Source organism: Grammomys surdaster, unplaced genomic scaffold, assembly GCF_004785775.1.
Source record: "Grammomys surdaster isolate TR1022 unplaced genomic scaffold, NIH_TR_1.0 174, whole genome shotgun sequence".
NCBI classification, from domain to species: Eukaryota; Metazoa; Chordata; class Mammalia; order Rodentia; family Muridae; genus Grammomys; species Grammomys surdaster.
In genome coordinates, this window is record NW_021604622.1 from 20,305,022 (window position 1) to 20,318,719 (window position 13,698).

Genomic DNA, 13,698 nt, shown 5'->3' on the forward strand with positions numbered 1-13,698 from the left:
CATCCAATGGTGCTTAAATTACATATTAAAGCACCATTTCCCTTTAAACATCATTCTTGGGTTATATTTCCCAGAAGAAGGTATAATTGCATTATTAAAACATCAAGTTCTTATTAGATTTGTGGCTCACTCCATGAGATGGGACCCATAATTGACACGGATAAAGAGCCTAAGACTAGGTCATGGGCCTAGGGAAAAACTTACTACTATTATTTTGCTAATGAAAGATAGCAATAAAATGTCTCCTAGTGACATATATACTCATAGATCACAGCACTGCTCAGACCTCATCAGGGAGACTTCTTGCAGTAGAGGGGACTTAGCATAGTGAGCCACAACCGGATAATGTATAGAATGAGAGACTCAGAAGCACTCAACCTTAAATGGGATGCATTCATCAAAGCACTCCCTTCAAGGCTCAAGACTGTGGTTGACTCCAAGAAAATAAATATTATGTATCATATATGATGTATGATATATACTTAATATATTAGATGTAATATATAATATAATATATATTAACTCACAGACACTGACAACCCAAAAGAACTGCACAAGTTCAAATCAGACAAAATCCAGCAAGAAGAAGAGGAGGCAGACGCAAAGTCTCACCATAACCGAGAAAACTATTTGCAACTGAGACCTCCTGGGAACGGGAAAACTCAGTTCTCTCCAGTGGAGTGTCACAGGATGTATCAAACATAGCCAGGGCAGCCCCATTTCCAAGAACGGTTGGCCAGCACAGAAACAAACACCAAGGTTTTTTGTTTGTTTGTTTTGGTTGGTTGATTTATTGACATTTGTAGGGATTTTATGAGAGAGAGAGAACGAGAGAGAGAGAGAGAGAGAGAGAGAGAGAGAGAACAAGAGAGAAAGAGAGGGAGGGAGGGAGGGAGGGAGGGAGGGAGGGAGGGAGAGAGACAGAGAGAGAGAGAGAGACTGCTAATTTGAGGGGGAGTATCAGAGAGGAGGAAAACAATAGTGTACACGATTATTTTAAAATAATGTTTGGCATCAAGAGAACATGGCCCACTGAATCTATTAAGCAGGGTTCTCATGGGCTCACAGAAACTGAAACAGCAAGGCCGGGACCTGCATGGGTCTGCACCAGGTTCTCAGCATATATGCTACGGCAGTAGGTCTCCCTTCTTCCTGGGGTGGTTGGCCACCAGCCCATGAGGACGAAAGGAGCAGAGTCGATAAACAGAGTATTGAACAGCCCATGAGTACAGAGGGATATAAGGACGCATTTTGGAATAGTTTCATGAAGACAGATCAACTTGGGGTGAATCACGGGTTCTATAGTTTTGGGGAAGGGAGGTAGGAATATCCAGAGTGGGCAAAAGTCATTGGCTGAAGGCTAAGTAAGGTGTTGAGATGCCTTATTAGCATGGCGGAGGTATTTTAGGGATCTCAGGTACTTGCTGAACAGGTTCTTATCGGGAGAAGGGAAGCTGAGGCTGTAATATAACCAAGGCTACATGACATTTCACAGGGAGAGGTGTATGAGGGTTTCAAGCTCCCAGACAAGGTCAGAGAATGAGAAGCCCTGCTGACAAAGAGAGATTATCATTTTGGGCCAAGCTCAGAAGGCTATCTGGACAATGGTAGACTTCAACCTTAATTAGCAGGGCAACAGTTAGGTTGGTGTTTTTGTGCGATTCCTAATGGTCGGAGGGTGTGTATCTCTGACTCTTTGGCCTGTTCCTGAGACTCTTTTTCTCCTATTGGATTGCCTTCTCCAGCCTTCACATGAAGGCTTTCACCTAGTACCCTGTTTTGTCCTGTTTGAGTGGCCTCTCTTGGAGGCCTCCAATTTTAGGAGGAGAAAATGGAAGGGGCCATCCGTTTTCCCCATTTTTAGAGGAAAGGGGGAAATGGGTGGGGGTTGCCAGGACAACAGAGGGAGAGGAAATTTTGATTGGGATGTATTATATTAGAAAATCTATTTTTAATTTTAAAAAAGTAAAGTTACAAACCATAATACCTTCAAAGATATTATCAAAGAAAATGCTATCTTTTAAAAACCCTGTTTTGGACACGCGCTAAGAGGGACTGAACTAAAAGCTATGTTTATACGGGACAAACATTATACTACTGAACTATATAGGAAGTAGAATTTACTTCTTAAGGGTAGAATGCCCAAGGTGAAGGGCTGTTGATGGTGTTTTTGGAGCCAACACAACACAAAATCAACTACTGCTCTAGATGTGTCCTCAGTCACTGAACAAACTATAAAGAGAAGCTAGTTTGTGAGTAGGTTTACACTCACCTTTAGTTATGGGCATGGTAGCATGAGCAATGCATAAATACAACAGAACAAAAACAACAACAACAAATTTAAAAACAAACCAACAGGGAAACAGAGACTAAGCTATAAGATAGTGAGTAGAAAGTAAAGCAATGATGGAGATGGATTTCTACCTGACAATGAGGAAATGCAATGCCCCTGATGTCGACAGTCTCTCTGTAAGGCTTGTCGAGAGACTCAACTCCTTCATAGACCTCTACCTGACATGACTATTTGACCTCACTTGTAAGGAGACAGCAGAGAGTTAGAATCAAATGTTCCTGAGGACCCCAAGTCCTGAGCCTATTCTCTGATCTTCCCAGCAACAAAATCTCTTTCTCCGGATTTCTTCAAATGGAGGTTTGCAAAGAGAAAAGCTCACCTGGTCTCCTCACTGAACTCGGTAACAGTAACAAGTAAAGTCACTTAGTTACAATCATTCCTCTAGCGACAATTCACTCCTCGTTACCCTCGTTCCAAGATGACTCTGAGGGCGGCAACATTTCTACTTCTAGACAGCTGTGAATTTAAGGGATTCCTATGCTGAGGCACAAGTTACTCTCATGGTTACAGAACAGCAATTCACAATAGCACCAAGAGTTCCTAGTAGTATAAAGGACAGTATGCTAAATTTAGCACCAGCTGACCCCCCAAACTCATCCTCATTGTTGAATGAAGGGAAAGCATTTATTAATCTGCTAAGGCCCAAGTTTCCTTGCCTCTAACCTACAGACCACAGAAGACACAGTCCCCGTGATATAAGATGATATAACTTCTGAAACCCTTTATTGTTTACAAAGAAATTTCAAAGACATAATGATGAAGAAGCCTCCCAGAGCTGGCAAAACAGGAAGGCAAGCTCTCGAACATATGTCAGGATAAATCCTCATAACAAATGCTGCTCAGACTCTGTAGCTCTTAGGCCAGAGGGAAACATAAGATATGAATTCCAAAATATTTACAGAGGAAAAAAAATTAACCACATTCACAGCCTTCTATTGGCTATTATTTTATAAGCAGATACAAAGGTCATCCCAACTAAAAGAATATCTCAGGACAAAGATCAATTAAAATTAACCATGCTCTGGGGAAGCTAGAGGACAGCCTTTATACCCTGCAGACTCCAAGGAACGTGCTAATTACTTTATATGCTAACATTATTAGATACTAGATAGTCTGCCAATTGGTCAGCAGATTGACTCCTAATGAGCAGTTAATCTGCCTTTTGCTGAGCCACACAAAGTTGAATAAATGCTTCCTTCAGGATATGTCTTTCATTTTTGATCAGCTACTCCACAGAACCATCACTCTTTCCCCCACTCAGCTACTTCTTAGTCATCGAGACTCTCTAAAACCATAAGTAATACAAAGACCAAAAGGATTTTGGCTGCCACCCAAGGGTCAGGACCATAAGCACAGTGAGGGGAAGCAGGGGCTCCAGGACAACCAAGGGTTTCATGCATGGTGCCACCAGTCCCTCACCTGCTGTGCACCCAGGGACTGACAACTTCCAAACTTGTATGTTTATGAAATGGGAATACGAGTGTCTCCTCACTGGCTGTCCTGAGAACTATAGAATGGGTACATAACACGCCCAGAGAGGGTCATAGTGACTAGTAAGTACCCAGTAACTGTTATTAGGTTTATTTAGTTATCTACTTACTTGCTTTTTAAGACAGGATCATGCTCCTTCATCATCAATAGCCTGGAATTCATCATGCAGCTCAAGCTGGCCTTGAACTCATGTCGATCCTTCTTCTGCTTTAGTTTATGAGGCACTGGGGTGACAGGTAGGCAACCCCATCCTCTGTTTTTCTTTAACTACTTTTAATACAATGGCAGAGACTATAATACACTTAGCAAGACCCAAACCTGCCAAATATCTATTGATCATTTTGTTTTGCAGGCAAAGTTTTCCTAAGAGAGAAAAACTAAATAGAACTCAAATTCTAATGTTTTTAACATTAGATTCTGTTTCCTATGAACCTCATTTTGTCTTCCTTCCTCATTTCCTTCCTTCTTACATGGCTTTTCTTTTTCTCCATCACTTTTTTCTCTTCCCAGAACATCAACTGTGAACCCTGACACTTGGAATGGGTAAGGCTTTCACTTCATTTTGGACTTGGTTAAGATGTTCCCCAGATATGACCCAAGAATCCAGCTGAACCAAGAGGTTCAAGTACATATGTAAGCTAACTTTTCCTGACTTTATCACCTTGCCAAAAAGTGGCTTACATGCAGCAAAAAGGTCAATCCACAAGTCTAAGAGAAATGCCTGAGATTTTTTTTTTTCTAGAAATTCTGGTTGTCTTTCCACTATTACACGTGCTTGGAAAATGTAGCACAAGAATTTACCACAGAAAGGGTAGCAAACAAAAAAAAATATTTTAATAACATTTCTACACATTGCTCAAGGCTTCTAAAGTTACAATTATGAGTTCATGCAGTGTGAGCGACTGTTTTTCATTTGTTACTGGTTGAAGAATTTCAATAGGAATTGATAGAACGAGCCCCGTCAAATGCACAGCCTAATAGAGATTTACGGTTCCAGAAACAGTCCACGATACTTCAACCGTGGAACAGACAAAATGTTGACCATGTGTTTAGATTTCGTTACCGAGGAAAATTCAGAGATGGTTAGTGATTATTCATGTCAAGAGTTTTAAAGCTATACCTCTTTGGGGTATTAACCAGCATATTTTGAAAGTCTCCACTCTAAGGCTTTCCTTTGTTCTCACTGAAGTACGTGGGCTTGGGAAGCTCCCAGGCTGGCCAGGCATCTCTGTTCCTTCACTGAAGCATTTCAAGGTTCTCACTTCTACGGAACCCGCAGGAATAGCTGACTATGAACTAACCCATTGGAGAAATGGGACAAGAAGATTTGGGGGAACAGTGAGGCAGATTGAACAGTGGTTAAGAATGCAAATGGTTCTTTCGGAGAACCCAAGTTTAGTTCCAAACACCCAGGTCAGGTGGCTCAAAATTGCCAGTAACTCTGGCTCCAGGAGATCCAATGCCCTCTTTTGACCTCTAGGGGCACTGTACACACACACTCACATAAGATACCACTCCTCCAAGCAAGAAACTTTGTTTTAACCATTTATTTTTTTAAAAACACATGTCTTTTAGGCATCTCAGGCCTTACAGACCTAGGTAGAGGCTGTCTTCATTTAGAGTGTGTCCCCAACTTATCATTATTCGCATCTAGTATATTTGAAAGATAAGGTCCTTCTGTGAATCTACACGTGCTGCCCTGTTTGGCTACTAGGTTAGAGAAAGTTTAAATGTAAAAAGTTTGTGTCCACTGAAGGTTTAGGGTATTGAAATTTGATGCGCATTACCAGAGATCAAGAAGGAAGAGCTTAATCGGACTGTGTTGTTTAAATTTCAAGGCTTTGGGAACCAACAAGGAACAGATTGGTTCATAGGGTCCTCTGCCCCTCCATCTTGGAGCCTTTATGAGAGAGACCTGAACATATTCTTGCACCACATGGCTTAGCTGTTGGTATGGGGCACTTGGCAGAAGGACCATCAGTAGATACAAGCTTTTAGATCACAACTGTGAGCTCAAAATACACTTCGTCTCCTAATAAGCACAAAGCCACAGGCATTTCACTTAATAACAAAATATAAACCAAATAAATAAATAAATAAATAAATAAAATATAAAAATGAGACTTGTGTATATCTCAACTAGAATACAAACTTTCAGTACGATCAGGAAGAATTCTGAATTGCTAATATAAACCAAATAAATAAATAAATAAATAAATAAAATATTAAAATGAGACTTGTGTATATCTCAATTAGAATACAAACTTTCAGTATGATCAGGAAGAATTATGAATTGCTAAACTAAACAAGAAAAAGCAAGCGGCACCTCAGGTCAAGTTCAACCAAGGCTGATTTTACTACCACGTAGAAGAAAGAAAGGCTGCCCTGGTGACTCCCAGAAGCCACCAGGATGTACAAGTTTCTCACAGCTTCTTGAAAAGCATGCCTTCTGTGTATTTCTCGTTAGTTGGTAACTTTTGATTAAATATTAGCAATTGATAATATCAACTTGAAAGTCTCACATACTAAGATCAAATGCTGATTTCAGATGTTCAACGTGAATACAATCAAAAGACCTGTCTCATGTTTAGGAGACCCTTGTGTCCTGGAGTAATAAAAATGTAACAGTAACAACATAAGAGACAGTATCCACCACTGCACTTAGAACAAGAAGTCATTTACCAAACCCAACTTCCATGTAGGAGGTTAGACTCCAGGAAAGGCAGGGGAACAAAAACAACCAGTGACTAACTCTGTGTGTGTGTGTGTGTGTGTGTGTGTGTGTGTGTGTGTGTGTGTGTATATATGTATATGTGTATATATATATGTGTGTGTGTATGTATGTATATATATATATGTGTATATATATGTGTGTGTGTGTATGTGTGTGTATGTATGTATATGTGTATATATGTGTGTGTGTGTGTGTGTGTATGATTTATTGTATTACATACACACATTATATCAGCATTTGACCTGATTATATGAGACTTTACAGCTGGTATTATCAATTGCTAATATTTAATCAGAAGTTGTCAACTAACTAGAACTTCACAGAAGGCATATTTTTCAAGAAGCTCTGAGAAATGGGGGGGGGAAATACACATGAGGGGGGAGATAAAAATTAACCGAGAAGAGGTGAAAGGAGTGCTTAAAAAATGTGTTCTTAATTGAAATTATATCACTTTCCCGTTACTTTCCTCCCTACAGACTCTCCCAGTGCTCTCATGGCCCCTCCCAGCTCATAGTCTCTTTTTCTTTGGTTATCATTGTTGTGAACGTAATCACACACACACACATACACACATACATATACATACACACATACACATATACACATACACACATACATAGACATACACACACTCATACATATACATATACATATATATATATATACACTCACACATAACACACACACACACACACACTCACATACACATACACATACACATACACAGAAGGTGGTAAGTCCATCTGTACTGTTTGTGTGCATATGGTTTCAGGGCTGACCACTATGCATCAGACAACCAGTAAGGGACCTCATCCCTGGGAGAGGCTCCTCCTGCTCCCAACTCCATCAGACATAAAAGCACATGGCAGAATTCTTGCTAGGGAACACACTCAACACTCTCCACATGGCACCCCTCCCTCCTGGTGGTCACTTTGCCAGGGGAGGGTCCTCTGCCTTCCCAGGCAGACCAGCTTCAACTATAACACAGGACATCTTCTGTAACCCAAGCCAAACCTAAATTCCTATAACTTCCATACATTGCGAGTGCTCTGAAACTTGAACTGCATCATGGCGCCTCTTGGCACCTCTTCAGGCATGACATTTAATATGTGAAGATTTTAAGCTCCATGACCAATAGCACTCTTCTTTCATTGGGAGAATGCATTGACTGGAGATTTTAGTACTGTAACATATGTACCATCTTGAGAAGTATCTACTACTCCAACAGCCAACCAAAACTCAGAGATAACAGCAGATATGGGGGATAAAGGCGGGGCAGATCTTAAGTACTCAAAATCGATTGACGATATACACTGGTCAGTGGTACAAAGAGTTAAAACAGAGCTGCAAGAGTTGATTCTCAACATGGAAAGACAGCCACCTCTCTTTTCACATCTTTATTTTAAAAGTGAAAAAAAAAAAAAAGATCTCCAATTCTCTCCAACTACTGCTCACCGTAGACCAAACATGGTATTGTCAGCAGCACGGCACAGATGCTTTTACTTTAACCAAACACTGCAATACTATCCTTTCTCTTCTGATTTGCATCGCGATGGAATTCTTTGCTGCAGGCAAAAGATGAAAACCAGCTTCTATCTCAGAGTTACAGTGACATTTAGAGTGTGTCCAAGCCAACATTTACCATTCCGATACACAAGCAAAGAAATATAAGATAGAACGTTTAAGGAACTCACAAGTAGGTAAAACCTATTAAGCAGAGAATCTAGGCAAATTCTGTATCCGGTAGTCTATCTGAAGCATCTGCTAGAGAAGACTGTCAATGTTGCACTCTCAGCAGACTAAAAGACTCTGATACCATAGACTCCCCCGCAAAATACACATGTTGAAATTTAATTACAATATGTTAGTAATAGGAAATGAAGCCAATGTGTATATGTGTAGGTAAAACCCTCGTAGATTTGTGTGCTTTTAAGAGAATAGCTAGCTAGCTAGACCTGTTTCCTCAACAGTCTTGCTAGGGTCCAAGTAGAAGCTAGGATGTGTAGCCTGGACAAGGGGGTTCTCAACAGAACATGAGTGTGCAGAATACTGGCTGCTGTCTGGCTTTTAGAATCTAAAACTCAGAGAAATAACTTTCTACAGTTTATAGCCCAAACATACACGACACTTAGTGCTTGAGATGCTGGAGACAGGGCAGCAATTTTAAAGAGCAATAGTCTATATGGATCAAAGCCCTGGGCCCAACTTCCTGTAAGTCTTGGTGTACAGTCCAACTTTTCAATGATGTCACATGACAGTACACTAAAACTATACCTTATCTTAGTCTGCCAAATTTCTCATGCATAGACTTTAGCCCCATAGAACATAGCACATGGTTTCTCTACTACCTGCCCCTTTTTGCATCCTTTTTGCATACTTACAAAGTCATAAGAGTTCCTAGCACATGGCAACAAGGAAAATGTCAATACATATTAGCTGACAAAAATCAATGACTGTGGGATTGGCCAGTATTAATGTAAGATAGATATTATCTTTCTTGGGCCTGATTTTGTTTGCTGGTAAAGTGAGGCACATGGGTGAACCTTCCCCTCAGGATTATCTCATGAATAAAGTGAGACAACACATGCCAAGGGCTTAAAATCATGAGCAGATACAACAGACTTTTGGTAAGTGTTAATTGCCTTTATTGTTATTTCAAGATTCGTTTCCCAGTTGGTGATGGATTTGTGAAAATTTACACCCTCAAGCAACTAGCTCTCCTCATCTGATGGCACAATTCAGAGATGGTGAAAAGGCCTCATTAGAACTGAAAGCTACAAGGGGGTCAATCCCCATGGCTGTGGCCTCCCTAACTCCAATTCAACAAGACCTAGGGTTTTGCAAAGGAGCTGTTAATAGCATGAGTGCTACTGCCTCTGACCTGTACAAGTAGAATAAACATAACATTGAAACCTTAAAAGGCAGAGAAAGCAGCTCCCCCTCTTCCTACTTGAACTGAGATTTGTTTCTTTGGCTTAACTGAAGTCAAAGCTAATAGTTCTAATGTCTTTGAATCCCCCAACTCATTCTTCATATTTCTCCACACATGCTGTAACTTATATTTTCTGAAACCAGATAAAGAGGAAAAAAAAGTGGTCTCTCACGAAAGAATTTACCAGAACATACTAATCATTTAGACATTGGCTTATGTTTCTAGAAAGCTAAAGATTAAGAATGGAAGTTTTTTCCACCCCCTTGGAGCAAAATCCAAGGCAGAGTATTAATCTAAATATTCACTAAGAACTTAGGGAAACAAAACACTTTAAAATCACTCATTATGGATTCACAGATATCTTTGATCTCAAAAAGAAGCAAAGATTTAGGGACTAGAATTAGCAGGACAAATGGGAATGACAGTGAACAAGATAGAGGAAGGGGGTATTTATTGGTGTCTTAGCAGTTAAGACTTCACTTGCCTATTAATTATAACAAGGCTCCACGAGGGTAATCTTCTCTAAGTGGTCCATGAAAAGACATCAAGAAAGCAAAATGAGATGAATGGCTACACAGCTAGGGAAGAGATAATGACAAATTCTGTTAGTGGGAATGTTTCTCTTCACTTTGGAAAAGAACACACCCCCCCCCAGGAGGTGAAGTTTGCATTAAGTAGGAAATTCCCAAGTGAATGCTCCATTTTGTCACATGAACATCTACAGATTGTGATGCACGCAATGTATGGTGAGTGTGAAGTCCCAGAAGGAATTTAAAACCCCAATTCTGACAGTCTTGCAGACAATGTTAACCCTGCCCTGCATTCCTGGATCACAGAAAGGTGTAAGGTATTGTCCCACTGCACCTGGAGAGGTCGTCTTACAATGACATTTTAAAGATGCATATAGTATTTCCCAGGAGAAAGTAAGATCATGCACAAAACACTGAAAGTTAAACTTCCCAATAATCCAACAATATTAGCAATACACAAAGCTTGTTCATATGCTGTCAACTGCCAGGAATAATAGAACTATATACTTGTAATTTTGAAGTATACACAAACACCACTGATATATAATTGAACACATTCAACACAGTCTACAAAAAAAAAAAAACCCACACACTATAAGGCCCCCTTTATGTTTGAAATATACTATACCTAAACTTCACTGAATCTAGAAAACTATCTTGATTCTCAGTCTCCTTTGATAATAGATAAAATTGGTAAGGATGGCTTTCACTTTCTTTTGAATTTGATACTTTGGATAAGAAAGATGGCACATCGCATTCTAACAGGCACCTCTGTGTAGATTTTTATCATGCCATAAAATAGCTTTATTTACTATACCCAGTTACATATAAAAGCCTATTTAAAGGGACCACAGTACAGCAGAGAGGAAGGAAGAGGAGAAGGGAAGCCTGAGATCACGCTACTTGGGTTTCTCTATTTTCTTTCTTGTCTATCACTGAGGAATCTTGACTCATCTGAAAGGACTTGATGAAAACTAAACACATTGTGGCTCTCCAGCCAAAACTCACAAACATTCCCATTGGCCTCCTCCGATCAGCTGAGCACAAGGGTTTTTTTTTCCTTTCTCCCCCTACCCCCCCATAAAAAAAAAGTCCACAGTGTATCTAAATCTGATCCCAGTAAAATTCGACTTGAGCAGAAGTGAAAATGCAGAGGTAGCATTTATGGGTAACAGCTGGAGAGCATTAGTTCTCTGTCTATCCCTTTCTCTCCCAAGGGTCAAAAATTCTGCTGTTCAGACAGGAAGTCGTCATATACCACACACCGTATGATAGGATATGCTGTGGTGTAAGAGCACATTACAGAGGACCGGGAGATCCCTGAAATGCTTTGGTTGTCGAGCCACAGTGACCATCTCATACTTCTCAGACCATCCTCCCTCCTCCAGCATCAAACGAGGGACTGACAGGTACACTGAAAGTCATCGAATGACTCCAAGTTAGAAGGTTCCACTGTTTGTCTCTCCACACATTTTAGAAACATTAACTTCAAAACCTTCAGAAAGTAAGTGACCAAGATTCTCCAATAATCTTTTTTGGCCCACCCTCACACTTGCTTTCTAAAAAAGATTAACATTTCTTTCCAATATTTCTCTCATGTATTTGCCCAGGACAAAAGTTTTATATATGCATATGTATGCCTGTATATGTAGAAAAACATATATAGACGGACTGCAAAACATGTTGGTGTGGAAATGATGTTTTTTAATTGAGTGGATTTCTCTAGGGTTGGCTTTTAGTATAAGTTTTACAAAGTAGCTCAGAAGTAAACACAAATACAAACAGGGAGAGACCCTCTTCATTCTGTAACCATGGCTCCAAGTTTTGGACAGGCTGATAAGCGGTTCCTTAACCCCAGATGCTGAATAGCTAGCTATTCTGCATTCCTACCAGTCTGAAAGGGCTCTTCCCTCCTTTGTAACCGCGGGTGCTCTGGAGGGGGCAGGCTGGAAAGCTAACCCAGTCTCCTCACTCCTTTCAACCAGGTTCACTAGATACAGCCCTTAACTCTTGAACTTGAGAAAATGCCTTAGCTTTGTGCGTATCAGAGACGTGCTGTTAATCACAGGGGTTAAAACACTACTGGTATTATGCAAAGCGGGGGAGGCGGGACTGAGGAGGGGACCCACACATCCATCATCCCTTTAGGAGTAGGCGGAGTTTGAAGTTTCCCCAACTTCCAAGTTCTCACTTGACAGGCAATATTTCTGTGCAATTTCCAGCCCCGAGTAACAGATGGTGCTCTGCCTGTCTTGAGCCTCGAGAGAGCCCAGACAAAGCTCCCAGCCACTCCATGCCTCGCGGGACCCATAGGTGGTTAGTTTCACGAAGCTGTCAGAACAGGGCAGTTAGCAAAGAATGGAAGCTTAACTTCTTCCAGAAGTTTTGTGGGTTTTTGTTTTGGTTTTTGGTTTTTTGGTTTGTTTGTTTTTTTTTTTTTTTCCTGATACGATGAAGTCCGGAGGACTGAAGCACAAAAAGGCCTGGGAAAGTTTTGATTGCTTCAGTTCTCTGCCAAACCGTCACCTAGTCCAAGGTGCACAGAGAAGGAAAACTGAGGCACACGTGTCCAGAAACACAGCAGAAACGCAACTTGAGCAGTCCTAAAGACAACCTGGAAAATTGCTTAAGAGACCCCAGTGGTGGAAAGATACCCTCCAGGTACCAGAGATTGGATCACGCAGAGCCCAAAGGGAAGACTGCAAACCCAAGAGCACCAAAGTAGGGTGCGCCTGAGCTGTGTGCGAGAGGAAAGGGAGGGGGCGCGATCCTGGAGTCGGGGGAAGGGGGGTACGTTCGGCCCACTCACCCTCACTGCCGTACTGTTTGCCATTGTTCGCGCCCATCCTGTCGCCGTCATGCCCGCCTCCTCCCTGGACACTGCATAGCTGGGGCGCACCTCCCAGGCGGCGGGGCAGAGGAAAGCGGGCAGGACCGGACCGTTAGCTGCACATGCCCCTACCGAGGGCCGATCTGGGTTTGGGGGCTCGGCACTGCTGTGCGGCCGGAGGGGTGGTGCTAGGTCCGCTCCTGGCACCCCCGAGGGTGGCGGGCCGGCTCCAGGACAACCACCGGGGCTCTCAGATTCCGCGCTCCGGGCGAGTGGGAGCAGCGCAACGCACAGCCCGCGCCCGGGTGCCGCCCCTAGGCTCGCCGCTCCTCCGCCGCGGGGTCCCCATGCGCCTCCGCGGTCCCCAAGCCGTGCGAGCCGAGCCGCGCCTGCCCCCGGCTGTCCGGCTCCTCCGTCTCCGCCCTGCGCCCCCGTGCGTCCGCGGCTTCCCCGGGGAGGGCGCGGCGGCCACTTGTTGCTGTGCCCCGAGTGAGCAGAGACTTGTGGCCCGACGCTGCTCGCCCGCGGGCCGGACTTTTGTTAGCGCCAGGCGCCTCCTCTCGCCGCCCAGCGTCAATCACAGCTGGAGCCCCCGGGAGGAAGGCCGGCCCGGAGATGCGCGGCCTTTTAAAGGGGCAGCACGCCTTTTCCGGGCTCCCGCTCCGGGTCCGCGCCAGGGCTCCGGCTCTCCGTGTCACTCGCGAACCCTTTGGCGCAAAGGACCGTGCAGCGCGCTGCGTTTTACTATTGTTCTTCTGTAGACTGTGGGCTTCAAGTCCTCCTTCGAGTTCCCGTGGAATTGTCCACAAATACCGCCCGTTTGGGCTG

General features: G+C 42.7%; 1 protein-coding gene across 1 annotated transcript in view; it reads right to left on the minus strand.

The window, feature by feature from the left end:
• The window catches only part of Fbxl7 (F-box and leucine rich repeat protein 7), a 345,775-nt gene extending 332,426 nt beyond the window's left edge, over positions 1–13,349 (minus strand). The window contains exon 1 of the mRNA XM_028767625.1: positions 12,850–13,349. Within this exon, the coding sequence (XP_028623458.1) occupies positions 12,850–12,886 (37 nt within the window). The 5' untranslated portion in view covers positions 12,887–13,349. The remainder of the gene's footprint in view (positions 1–12,849) is intronic.
• Between the last annotated feature and the right edge of the window lie 349 nt (positions 13,350–13,698).